The sequence below is a fragment of the Perissodus microlepis genome, chromosome 20 (assembly GCF_051167445.1).
Source record: "Perissodus microlepis isolate ML-2025 ecotype Zambia chromosome 20, ASM5116744v1, whole genome shotgun sequence".
NCBI classification, from domain to species: domain Eukaryota; kingdom Metazoa; phylum Chordata; class Actinopteri; order Cichliformes; family Cichlidae; genus Perissodus; species Perissodus microlepis.
Genome location: NC_140480.1, coordinates 7,539,726 through 7,552,155, shown reverse-complemented (window position 1 = coordinate 7,552,155; position 12,430 = coordinate 7,539,726). Strand labels below are relative to the sequence as shown.

Here is a 12,430-nt window from a genome sequence, read left to right as displayed (position 1 = left end):
AGGTCGTATAAACTAAACTAAATACATTCATTTCGAAATGACTTCCCTAAGCTACTTTGATATGCAGATGCTCAGAAATGAGATAGAAAATTACAAACAAGCTGAAAAACTTCAGCTTGAGGAAATCCAAGAAAAGAATTGTAGGATTTCAAGTCTTGAGGCATCTTTGAAAAAAGAGCAGGGACTGGTTGCAAAGATGAAAGACGAGTCCAAAGAAATGCAGGTGCTCAGAAATGAAATACAAAAGTACAAACAAGCTGAAAAGCTTCAGCTTGAGGAAATCGATGAAAAGAATTCTAAGGTTTCAAGTCTTGAGGCATCTTTGAAAGAAGAACAGGAACTGGTTGCTAAGATGACAGAGGAATCCAAAGATGAAAAGATGGAAAAAATGGAAAATGTTTTGCTGGAAACCAAATCCCAGCTAAGGTCCGCAGAGTCACAGAATGTAGATCTCACAAACAAATATGAGGCAAAAATTCGGGCTCTTCGTAAGGCAATCAAACACCTTGAAAATAAGTGTGCCACTGAAAAAACGATGCGGGACAAGAAAGAAAAGGAGGTGGAATCTCTGGTTGTCCTTAAAATCCAAAATGAGCAGGAAAACCAAGAACTCAAGATGAAGCTAAGCAAGACGACTGAGGAAAAAAATGAAAATGTTAAAGAACTGCAGAAACAAAATGAGCAGCTTCAGACTGAGATTCAGAACAATGAGAAGTACATTCATCGTAATGACTTCCTTGAAAGAAGGATAGACGAGCTTCTTACACTACCTGGGGAGGTGTACTGCCATCAACAGAAAGTTAAAAGTGTGGAAGAAGAAAAAGAGAAACTACAGGCTGAACTTAAAAAGTGTCAAAGACAAAATGAGGAGTATAAAGCGGGAAAGCGCTGGGCAATAGACGAGAAAAACAAACTGACAAAGAAAAATGATGAACTGAAAGTATGTCTTAGGGAGAAGGAATGTAAGAACATAACGTTGAGGAAAGAGTTAAAAGCCAAAGTCCTGGAATCTGAAAGTCAGATAAAGGAGCTGGCAAGGCAACGTTTTACTATCGACCGCCTGGAAAAATGCCTTAAGGTTAAAACTAAGCAAATAATTAAATTTGAAAATGAGACGCAGGAATCTGGGAAGAAAATTTCATCCCAAGAAAATAACATAGCCCGTCTGAAAACTGCTCTTAGCAAAGCAGAAAACGATCTGGAACTGGAGATAAAGAGAAGTGAAAATCTTAGGTCTGATAAAGTGCTCCTTTCTGAGACAAAGTTCTGCATTGAGAACGAACTCTATACAGCTAGAGACACTATAAAGACACTTCAGAATAAAATCAAAGAAAAGGCTCAAGAACTCCAAGAGACAAACGTAGACCTTGCCAATGCTAAGACCAGCTATAATGCTGTAAAGACTGAGCTGGACATTATCAAACTGCAGCAGGCAGAACAAAAGAAAGAACACGAGAAACAGCTTAGCTCTGCAAATGACAACCTCTTCACAGTGAAGTCAAAGTTGACGCAAACTGTGGAGGACAAAGAAGAGGTTGAGAAAGCTCTGACAAAGTCCAAACACGCAGTATTTAAGCTTGAGCAAGTAATAGAAGAACTGGAAACTGACATTGGCATTCAACGACAAAAGAATGCAGTACAGACAAAAGAAAATGACGATCTGCTGCAACAGCTGAAGGGACTTTATGACACGCTCGGCCACACTGTGCAAGTCGAGAAAAAAGCCTCCCCAGAGCAGCAAAGAAAGGATGGGGATGAACAAATAGCCCGGAAAAAGGTGAGATTTGACCTGAGCAATACGGAATACTTTCCATCCAAAGACGACAATGAGCTGAAAGAACAACAGAAAGAAGTTAGAGACCTTAAGGGTAAAATGGGTAACAAGCTTACCACATATGACAGTAAGCTAAAAGCAGTGCATGGCCTGCTACCTCCTATTTCCACTAGGGCCCGGTCTAAAACTGTAGACAACTCAAAGAAGCAGTCTGAGTCTAGGAGCTCACTCAACCTCAAGTCCACTGTTACTCCCAAGGCAGAAGAAGAAATGTTTCATCCCCATCCACCTGTACTTATTTCCCAGTCAACTCTACGTAGAGTATACAATCCTGGTACAAAAATACTCAAGCGCCGGCCTTCAGCCAAACCCGAACAAATCTAAAAAATCCTCCTACCAGTTCTCACACTGACTCCAAAGAAATAATCAGCTTTTAAGCTGGTTAAAAAAGATCTATTTCTTTGTTTCCAAAGTCAAAATAAATCACAAAGAGACAATATTAGAAAAAAAATTTAATACCCGCCCATCCTGAGGGTATATTACATCCGTAACCCAGGAGAGGCTGTATTTGCTATAACATCATAAATGTAAGACAATAAGGACATCTCTGCATGTGTGAGGAAGTGACATGCATTTCATCTATGTCGCTTCATCACCCCCAACCGGTCGCGGTAGATGGCCGCCCCTCACTGAGCCTGGTTCTACTGAAGGTGTCTTCCTGTTAAAAGGGAGTTTTTCCTTCCCACTGTCGCCAAGTGCTTGCTCATAGGGGATCTTCGGATTGTTGGGTTTTCTCTGCGTTATTGTAGGGATGTTACCTTGCAATATTATATTATATATTATAATATAATAAAGGTTTAAAATTGGCACAAATAAAATTGATGTGAACTGAGTTTTTCTTTTGATGTGTACAAGTGGTTGTATTTGAGTACTTTTGATCTGCTTTTATTCACTACTACGCACACACTGGCTTCAAAAATACAAAGTGATGGCAGTCCCCATGAAAAGGGAATTTTGGCTTCATTTTTGTACAGTGGCAGGAAGTGGAGTGAGGTTATTAAAATAGGCTGTTCTCAGCTATTTTTAAAGCTACATTTTAGTTAGTTTTTAGTTAGCGAACCTTTAGTTACTGTGGCCAAATACATATTTCATTTTTTAAAGTAAACACATTTTCAGTCATTCGCAGTCAGACATTGAGGAAAAGCACATGTTCGGTAGCTAATCCTTGTATTTACCCTGACTAACGAAATATCTCTGCTGAAGTCACTGAGATGGTTTATATGAGAAACAGAAATGTTACTGGCCTGATCAGTCACTAGGCAATGTTGCCGTTACTGTACCTTTAGGAGTTACACAGTCAGAGCAACATGCTGGACTCTTCTTTAGCTCCTCTGCAGAGCCAATTATTAAATATGTGTGTGGCGTGGGTGTGGTCTCTGGCCAGCTGCAGAGGAGGGGTGACGCAGTGAGCTCCCGGGGCGGCGCAGGGGCGGGGTGAACAGGTGTGCTGGGATCTGACAGTGATTGTGTCTCTTTATATGTTGGCAGTGACAGTCGGAGGAGGGAGGCGGACGTGACAGCAGAGAGAGAGAGCAGGAGTGTCTGTGTCCCAGTACAAAACCACAGTATTAAATAAAAGTTCTGCTGTCGTCATATTCGCTCCAGTTTATGTTTCTTGGGTCCAACGTTACAATGTGCAAACAGCAGCATGTTTCTGGCTCCCTCCACACATGTTCAAGGTCAAGTTTATTGATCGAGCACATTTCCAACAGCCCATGCTGCACAACTTGCTTTACAAACTAGAATGCAACTAAAACAAGTAAAATGCACTACAATGACGCAATAAAATGTAAATGAATAATAACACTAAAACAAAATAGAATGCATTTAAATTACTTATTGGCAGCTGATTTGACGCAGTTTCAACTGAAGATGAATCAATGAGAGGATTAAAAAAATGTTCTCACAGTTTTCTTCAGTCGCAAACTGTCTTTAATATCAGTTCCAGTTTCAAGCAGATATCTCAGTTTCTTGATAACACAGCTGATACATACTCCAATGTTTAATGCAAGCAAAACCTTTTTGAATGCTTCTCAGAGGAGATCAAAGCACTCATAACACTGGTGTTAATTTTCAACACATTATCGGTCTTTACCACAGTAAAATCAGGTAGCTGTCATTCAATGCCAACATCAGCCTACCTGACAAAGCCAAACTAAACTAAGCTTTTCCATCAACTTCCATCAGACATTATAGTTTATCCAAGCAAAAATGTTTTCTTTTTAGAAATTTAAGGTTTTGAGGAAAATAACAGCATCTATGAAAGTACATGAATTATTGATTAGGCTATTTGAAAATGGTGAAAGACAAGTCTGATAAAAAGCTGAAAAGATGCTGACACTGTTGTATTTCACGTTAGAATGAATGAAACAAAACTGTAATGCCTGAAAGAAATGTACAGTGGATTTCTCATTTGACTATAAAATATAAATGACTTTTGCTGGAGGGACTGAATAGCCAAATTCAATATAAAGATCTACTGTTCCATCACGTTTGGCAGCAAATATCTCATTTATCAGTCCATAGTGGAAATAAATAAGCATTCAACCTCTGATTTGACATTTTATTACTGTCTTAACAAAAATTGCAGTAAGAAAACATGACATTCTGCAAAAGAACGATACAAGCTGAACTCATTTTGGTTTGAAGTGAATCAGATACCATTCATTCACTGACTCCATTTCTAATTTGCCATTTCCCAATTCAGTAGAGAGCTCTGACTTGAATCATGTGTGGAAGGGACAAAGTACAACTCTGAGCAGCACCGTACAGCACGCAGAGACAGTGTGCATCTCTATCGCTGCTGCAGGTATGAAGCTGTGAGGATCACTGACCAGAATGCGTCCCTTTAACAAACTGATGAAACCAGCTGTAATACAGGACTTGGTTTTTTTTTTGTAATGCAGTCCAGCAAATGTGTTCTAGGAAGAAAGAGTCAGCTGATTCATTTGCTACAATATAAGAGGTATTAGCAGTTCACCCTCCTTCTTAGCATATGGCACAGTTTTTAAAAGTAGAGGCAGAGTTTCTGTTTAATGCTGTGAAAGCTCTGCCACACTCAGCTGTTATCCATCAGTGTTTAGCAGCCCGACTGGGCTTTTTAACAGTCTTCACTTTTACAGAGTTTTTGTACAGTAGCAGTCTCTCTGTGGTGTGAGGTGGCAGGCGGTTCCTTTTTGCTTTCACAATGCACGCAGCCATCGGACTGAAACGGTCAAAACCTCCAGATGTGGCGGGCACCGCCAGCAGCTTCTTGGCGAGGCCTTGGAGCTTCGGGAATCGAGAAGCACATTTCCAGTACTGAAGAGTAGAGTTGCTTTCCCACAGCGGTTCAGACAGGTACACGTCGAACTCTGACATCTTTAGAGTCTTTGCAGGCGGCTGAAGGAAGTTGATGGACTTCCTCTTGAGGTCGTTTTCACTGATTTCAGGACAGTTGTTGTCTGAGCTGCCAGCACAAGTGTCCTTCACGCCATCTGTCTGGCTTTCTTCTTTCACATCGTGCTCCAGCCCACTGCCTGTCTGATCTTTCTCTGCCTCAACAGTAAGAAAAGTTGAGGCTTCCATGTTTTCTAATGTGGACTCAACAATGCTGCGAGCCTCAGATTTTGACGGAGGTGTTAGGAAATCACTCTGTTCATCCTGGTTGTCATCAGAAAACGGCTGCAAAAAAAATGGTTGTTTTAAATGTACACACATTTTTTTCCTTTATCTACTCAACACGCATATTCAACTAAATATCAATCTACAGAAGTCCGCTATGCTTCTGGCCTAATTTGGTACCTGCAGTTTGATCCTAGGATCCAGCACAGCAGCTAGTATCATGTCCTTCTGGTGAATCACTGGCTGGAAGTGTGTGTAGAGGCCTGTGCGCAGGGCCTTGCAGAAGTGGGTGTAGTTGGTGACACAATTCTCCAAGGTTTTATCAAGTCCAATGAGGGACGGTATGATGAGAGACATAGTCACACCATTTCCCTGCAGGACCTACGATAGATAAGACACAAACATGTCTTCTATTAAAGACCCTGTTCACATTTCTTCTTAGCCTGATTATGGGATTACTGAACAAAAGGTTACACATGTAGATTTGGAAATTTCATTATAGATGTTGAAGATGCCTGGTGTAATTATTGCACACATCAGGTTTTTATTAACTTGCTCTGTTACCTGTAAATCCTCCTCAAAGGGCTCAAGAAGACCTAGAATGTCAATCACTTGTTCCCTCATAACCATGACCAGCGGTGGGGCGCTGGCTGTGTCACTACCTCCAGACAGACTCCTGGACCATTCGCCGTAGCATCATGGAGTTCCAACGACAGTTGCTAGAGGAAGGGCACAAAGACACATTGTACTCCTTCATCAAAACCTAATTTAAAAGAAAAAAGAAAAAAAGGCAAAAATAATCTTGTTAAAAGAGCTCAGGTCTGCATCTTTTCTGTAAAACATTTGCCACATTACACTAAATAATGTAAGCAAGAGGAAACGTCTCTTAAATTCTGTTTTTCCTCCCTCGCAATGTAAATGAATATATTGAAACCCAGCTTTAAATACACTTGGAAATAACATTTAAATCCTTTCGTCTCATACCTCGCTCCAGTAGGGGCTGCTCAGAATCATTCATACCAGAGTAACCTGAGAGGATAATATATATTTACGCTGAAATGTTAGAAGTGTGACAACATATCATCTCTTTAAACTAAAGCATTGTATTCCTTTTTGAAAAATACAAATTTGATGGCAGCAACATAAAAGTTTGAGACATGCAACAAAAGACAGGAGAAGCTCTGCAATGGTAAAATTAAGCCCCAATTCGAATTATGTTATATAAAAAAAGTATCTGGCAGCAGTCCCAACTTACCTGAGCCTGAACTCACAGATGGTGTGATACCTAGGCTAAAAGGGAGAGGAGGACAATCTGGGTTTATCAAACCACACTTCAAAAGCAAAGCAATTGTAATTGTACAGGGGTGCACTCCTGCTCGTGACATGAATAACTTGCACAGCTGGGGAGGCACCATCAATGCTGAATGGTATTTGCAAGTTTTCTTGTGTTGTATTCCCTGGCATCCACAGTGAAGACATCGTGGACAGCGGAGAATCTCCCGGTGGTGGAGCAGACTGGGACAGACTTCCACTGATGAAAAAGAGAGTCACGATGGATATTATAAAAATTAAATAAAAAAAGATTCAGACCAAAAGATTTGTGATCTACACAATCCAAGCTGATCAACGATAAGCTCAGTATTTTCATTTAATATATTTTTCATCTGCTTGAATGTTTCCTGGTTCACACAGTGCTCAACCTGCTAGATTTTTGTTTGTTATTAATTTATTTTAAATGTCTAATCTTATCTTTGAATCAAACATTCATACATATATACACTATGTTCATTATAATAAGATACATATATACTGTCAGACACCACTCTGACATTCCATTCATGCTCAGCTGAATATTAAAATGGAAAAATATGTGTCATCTCTGCATACGCTATGATCATTATAGAATGACATGAAATATTAAAACTGAGCTTAATCTTCAACATAAGCAGTAGTCATATAAATTCATATACTCTTAAGCACAAATGGTGAAAGTTTTTCTGCAGAATAAGTACTTGTACCTTTTGTGATGTTCGCCAGTATTAGTTGTATCTGTATTGCGGTGTTCTGATAGTATGGCTTCTTATACTGAAGAAATGGGTCTAAATAAATAACTAAATAAATCCTCCAGCACTCGTTATTGTCACCTATTGCTAATGTTTTGACGCTGGTAGCCTCTCATACGCTGTAAGAATTTAATTCAACTGTTTATCACAGAAAAAGTGTGACTTGTAGGACACGTGAACCTAACACTAGCGGGCATAATGTTAGCTTAATAGTCAGCTCAACAGCTGTTGTTAGCTCCGGACAAGTGACTACAACAGCAGCGATGAGCCCCGATGAACGGATCCGGGGGCGGATGGGCTCGTACATAAATGGATCGATCCGGGCGGGATACGGTGGGAAACGACAGATACCTTAAACTTGAAGACAGGCCAAGTAGAAGGATCGCTAAAGTCTGCTAAAAAAAAATCGCAATGCAAGCTGATCAAACTTGCAAAGACACAAATTCAAATGTAACCCATTCTGGAACAAAATGACATCATAATAGACTGTCCTTTGAATGTCACGACGTTCGGCGATAACGTCACTTGAACTCCTTTGAAGACAGTTCTGGGGGCGGAGTCAGATCCTATAAATATCCCCCAAGTACATACCTTGAACCCATAGATCGCTATAGTTCTGAAGTAAGTAGGGTTTCAGTTTCCACTTGCGAACACTTTGTCGTCTCATTGAGTAGATCATTTTTCAAACACAGAATAACAGGTCGTATAAACTAAACTAAATACATTCATTTCGAAATGACTTCCCTAAGCTACTTTGATATGCAGATGCTCAGAAATGAGATAGAAAATTACAAACAAGCTGAAAAACTTCAGCTTGAGGAAATCCAAGAAAAGAATTGTAGGATTTCAAGTCTTGAGGCATCTTTGAAAAAAGAGCAGGGACTGGTTGCAAAGATGAAAGACGAGTCCAAAGAAATGCAGGTGCTCAGAAATGAAATACAAAAGTACAAACAAGCTGAAAAGCTTCAGCTTGAGGAAATCGATGAAAAGAATTCTAAGATTTCAAGTCTTGAGGCATCTTTGAAAGAAGAACAGGAACTGGTTGCTAAGATGACAGAGGAATCCAAAGATGAAAAGATGGAAAAAATGGAAAATGTTTTGCTGGAAACCAAATCCCAGCTAAGGTCCGCAGAGTCACAGAATGTAGATCTCACAAACAAATATGAGGCAAAAATTCGGGCTCTTCGTAAGGCAATCAAACACCTTGAAAATAAGTGTGCCACTGAAAAAACGATGCGGGACAAGAAAGAAAAGGAGGTGGAATCTCTGGTTGTCCTTAAAATCCAAAATGAGCAGGAAAACCAAGAACTCAAGATGAAGCTAAGCAAGACGACTGAGGAAAAAAATGAAAATGTTAAAGAACTGCAGAAACAAAATGAGCAGCTTCAGACTGAGATTCAGAACAATGAGAAGTACATTCATCGTAATGACTTCCTTGAAAGAAGGATAGACGAGCTTCTTACACTACCTGGGGAGGTGTACTGCCGTCAACAGAAAGTTAAAAGTGTGGAAGAAGAAAAAGAGAAACTACAGGCTGAACTTAAAAAGTGTCAAAGACAAAATGAGGAGTATAAAGCGGGAAAGCGCTGGGCAATAGACGAGAAAAACAAACTGACAAAGAAAAATGATGAACTGAAAGTATGTCTTAGGGAGAAGGAATGTAACAACATAACGTTGAGGAAAGAGTTAAAAGCCAAAGTCCTGGAATCTGAAAGTCAGATAAAGGAGCTGGCAAGGCAACGTTTTACTATCGACCGCCTGGAAAAATGCCTTAAGGTTAAAACTAAGCAAATAATTAAATTTGAAAATGAGACGCAGGAATCTGGGAAGAAAATTTCATCCCAAGAAAATAACATAGCCCGTCTGAAAACTGCTCTTAGCAAAGCAGAAAACGATCTGGAACTGGAGATAAAGAGAAGTGAAAATCTTAGGTCTGATAAAGTGCTCCTTTCTGAGACAAAGTTCTGCATTGAGAACGAACTCTATACAGCTAGAGACACTATAAAGACACTTCAGAATAAAATCAAAGAAAAGGCTCAAGAACTCCAAGAGACAAACGTAGACCTTGCCAATGCTAAGACCAGCTATAATGCTGTAAAGACTGAGCTGGACATTATCAAACTGCAGCAGGCAGAACAAAAGAAAGAACACGAGAAACAGCTTAGCTCTGCAAATGACAACCTCTTCACAGTGAAGTCAAAGTTGACGCAAACTGTGGAGGACAAAGAAGAGGTTGAGAAAGCTCTGACAAAGTCCAAACACGCAGTATTTAAGCTTGAGCAAGTAATAGAAGAACTGGAAACTGACATTGGCATTCAACGACAAAAGAATGCAGTACAGACAAAAGAAAATGACGATCTGCTGCAACAGCTGAAGGGACTTTATGACACGCTCGGCCACACTGTGCAAGTCGAGAAAAAAGCCTCCCCAGAGCAGCAAAGAAAGGATGGGGATGAACAAATAGCCCGGAAAAAGGTGAGATTTGACCTGAGCAATACGGAATACTTTCCATCCAAAGACGACAATGAGCTGAAAGAACAACAGAAAGAAGTTAGAGACCTTAAGGGTAAAATGGGTAACAAGCTTACCACATATGACAGTAAGCTAAAAGCAGTGCATGGCCTGCTACCTCCTATTTCCACTAGGGCCCGGTCTAAAACTGTAGACAACTCAAAGAAGCAGTCTGAGTCTAGGAGCTCACTCAACCTCAAGTCCACTGTTACTCCCAAGGCAGAAGAAGAAATGTTTCATCCCCATCCACCTGTACTTATTTCCCAGTCAACTCTACGTAGAGTATACAATCCTGGTACAAAAATACTCAAGCGCCGGCCTTCAGCCAAACCCGAACAAATCTAAAAAATCCTCCTACCAGTTCTCACACTGACTCCAAAGAAATAATCAGCTTTTAAGCTGGTTAAAAAAGATCTATTTCTTTGTTTCCAAAGTCAAAATAAATCACAAAGAGACAATATTAGAAAAAAAATTTAATACCCGCCCATCCTGAGGGTATATTACATCCGTAACCCAGGAGAGGCTGTATTTGCTATAACATCATAAATGTAAGACAATAAGGACATCTCTGCATGTGTGAGGAAGTGACATGCATTTCATCTATGTCGCTTCATCACCCCCAACCGGTCGCGGTAGATGGCCGCCCCTCACTGAGCCTGGTTCTACTGAAGGTGTCTTCCTGTTAAAAGGGAGTTTTTCCTTCCCACTGTCGCCAAGTGCTTGCTCATAGGGGATCTTCGGATTGTTGGGTTTTCTCTGCGTTATTGTAGGGATGTTACCTTGCAATATTATATTATATATTATAATATAATATTGTAGGGATGTTACCTTGCAATATTATATTATATATTATAATATAATAAAGGTTTAAAATTGGCACAAATAAAATTGATGTGAACTGAGTTTTTCTTTTGATGTGTACAAGTGGTTGTATTTGAGTACTTTTGATCTGCTTTTATTCACTACTACGCACACACTGGCTTCAAAAATACAAAGTGATGGCAGTCCCCATGAAAAGGGAATTTTGGCTTCATTTTTGTACAGTGGCAGGAAGTGGAGTGAGGTTATTAAAATAGGCTTTTCTCAGCTATTTTTAAAGCTACATTTTAGTTAGTTTTTAGTTAGCGAACCTTTAGTTACTGTGGCCAAATACATATTTCATTTTTTAAAGTAAACACATTTTCAGTCATTCGCAGTCAGACATTGAGGAAAAGCACATGTTCGGTAGCTAATCCTTGTATTTACCCTGACAGTGAAGACATCGTGGACAGCGGAGAATCTCCCGGTGGTGGAGCAGACTGGGACAGACTTCCACTGATGAAAAAGAGAGTCACGATGGATATTATAAAAATTAAATAAAAAAAGATTCACACCAAAAGATTTGTGATCTACACAATCCAAGCTGATCAACGATGAGCTCAGTATTTTCATTTAATATATTTTTCATCTGCTTGAATGTTTCCTGGTTCACACAGTGCTCAACCTGCTAGATTTTTGTTTGTTATTAATTTATTTTAAATGTCTAATCTTATCTTTGAATCAAACATTCATACATATATACACTATGTTCATTATAATAAGATACATATATACTGTCAGACACCACTCTGACATTCCATTCATGCTCAGCTGAATATTAAAATGGAAAAATATGTGTCATCTCTGCATACGCTATGATCATTATAGAATGACATGAAATATTAAAACTGAGCTTAATCTTCAACATAAGCAGTAGTCATATAAATTCATATACTCTTAAGCACAAATGGTGAAAGTTTTTCTGCAGAATAAGTACTTGCACCTTTTGTGATGTTCGCCAGTATTAGTTGTATCTGTATTGCGGTGTTCTGATAGTATGGCTTCTTATACTGAAGAAATGGGTCTAAATAAATAACTAAATAAATCCTCCAGCACTCGTTATTGTCACCTATTGCTAATGTTTTGACGCTGGTAGCCTCTCATACGCTGTAAGAATTTAATTCAACTGTTTATCACAGAAAAAGTGTGACTTGTAGGACACGTGAACCTAACACTAGCGGGCATAATGTTAGCTTAATAGTCAGCTCAACAGCTGTTGTTAGCTCCGGACAAGTGACTACAACAGCAGCGATGAGCCCCGATGAACGGATCCGGGGGCGGATGGGCTCGTACATAAATGGATCGATCCGGGCGGGATACGGTGGGAAACGACAGATACCTTAAACTTGAAGACAGGCCAAGTAGAAGGATCGCTAAAGTCTGCTAAAAAAAAAATCGCAATGCAAGCTGATCAAACTTGCAAAGACACAAATTCAAATGTAACCCATTCTGGAACAAAATGACATCATAATAGACTGTCCTTTGAATGTCACGACGTTCGGCGATAACGTCACTTGAACTCCTTTGAAGACAGTTCTGGGGGCGGAGTCAGATCCTATAA

The 12,430-nt window shown here is 39.6% G+C and overlaps 2 protein-coding genes across 2 annotated transcripts; one reads left to right on the top strand and one right to left on the bottom strand.

Moving 5' to 3' along the window:
* Positions 1 to 4,383: 4,383 nt before the first annotated feature.
* LOC146364024 (uncharacterized) lies at positions 4,384 to 6,954 on the bottom strand. The gene is made up of 5 exons (XM_084918309.1): positions 6,693 to 6,954; positions 6,422 to 6,466; positions 6,002 to 6,200; positions 5,618 to 5,818; positions 4,384 to 5,497 (listed from the first exon to the last, which is right to left on the bottom strand). Exons 3-5 carry the CDS (start codon positions 6,065 to 6,067, stop codon positions 4,907 to 4,909), a joined length of 858 nt encoding a protein of 285 aa, XP_084774435.1. The 5' UTR covers positions 6,068 to 6,200; positions 6,422 to 6,466; positions 6,693 to 6,954; the 3' UTR covers positions 4,384 to 4,906.
* A 950-nt stretch (positions 6,955 to 7,904) lies between these two features.
* Positions 7,905 to 11,299, top strand: LOC146364023 (uncharacterized). Its single transcript, XM_084915886.1, has one exon. It carries the CDS (start codon positions 8,236 to 8,238, stop codon positions 10,354 to 10,356), a length of 2,121 nt encoding a protein of 706 aa, XP_084772012.1. The 5' UTR covers positions 7,905 to 8,235; the 3' UTR covers positions 10,357 to 11,299.
* Positions 11,300 to 12,430: the final 1,131 nt, after the last annotated feature.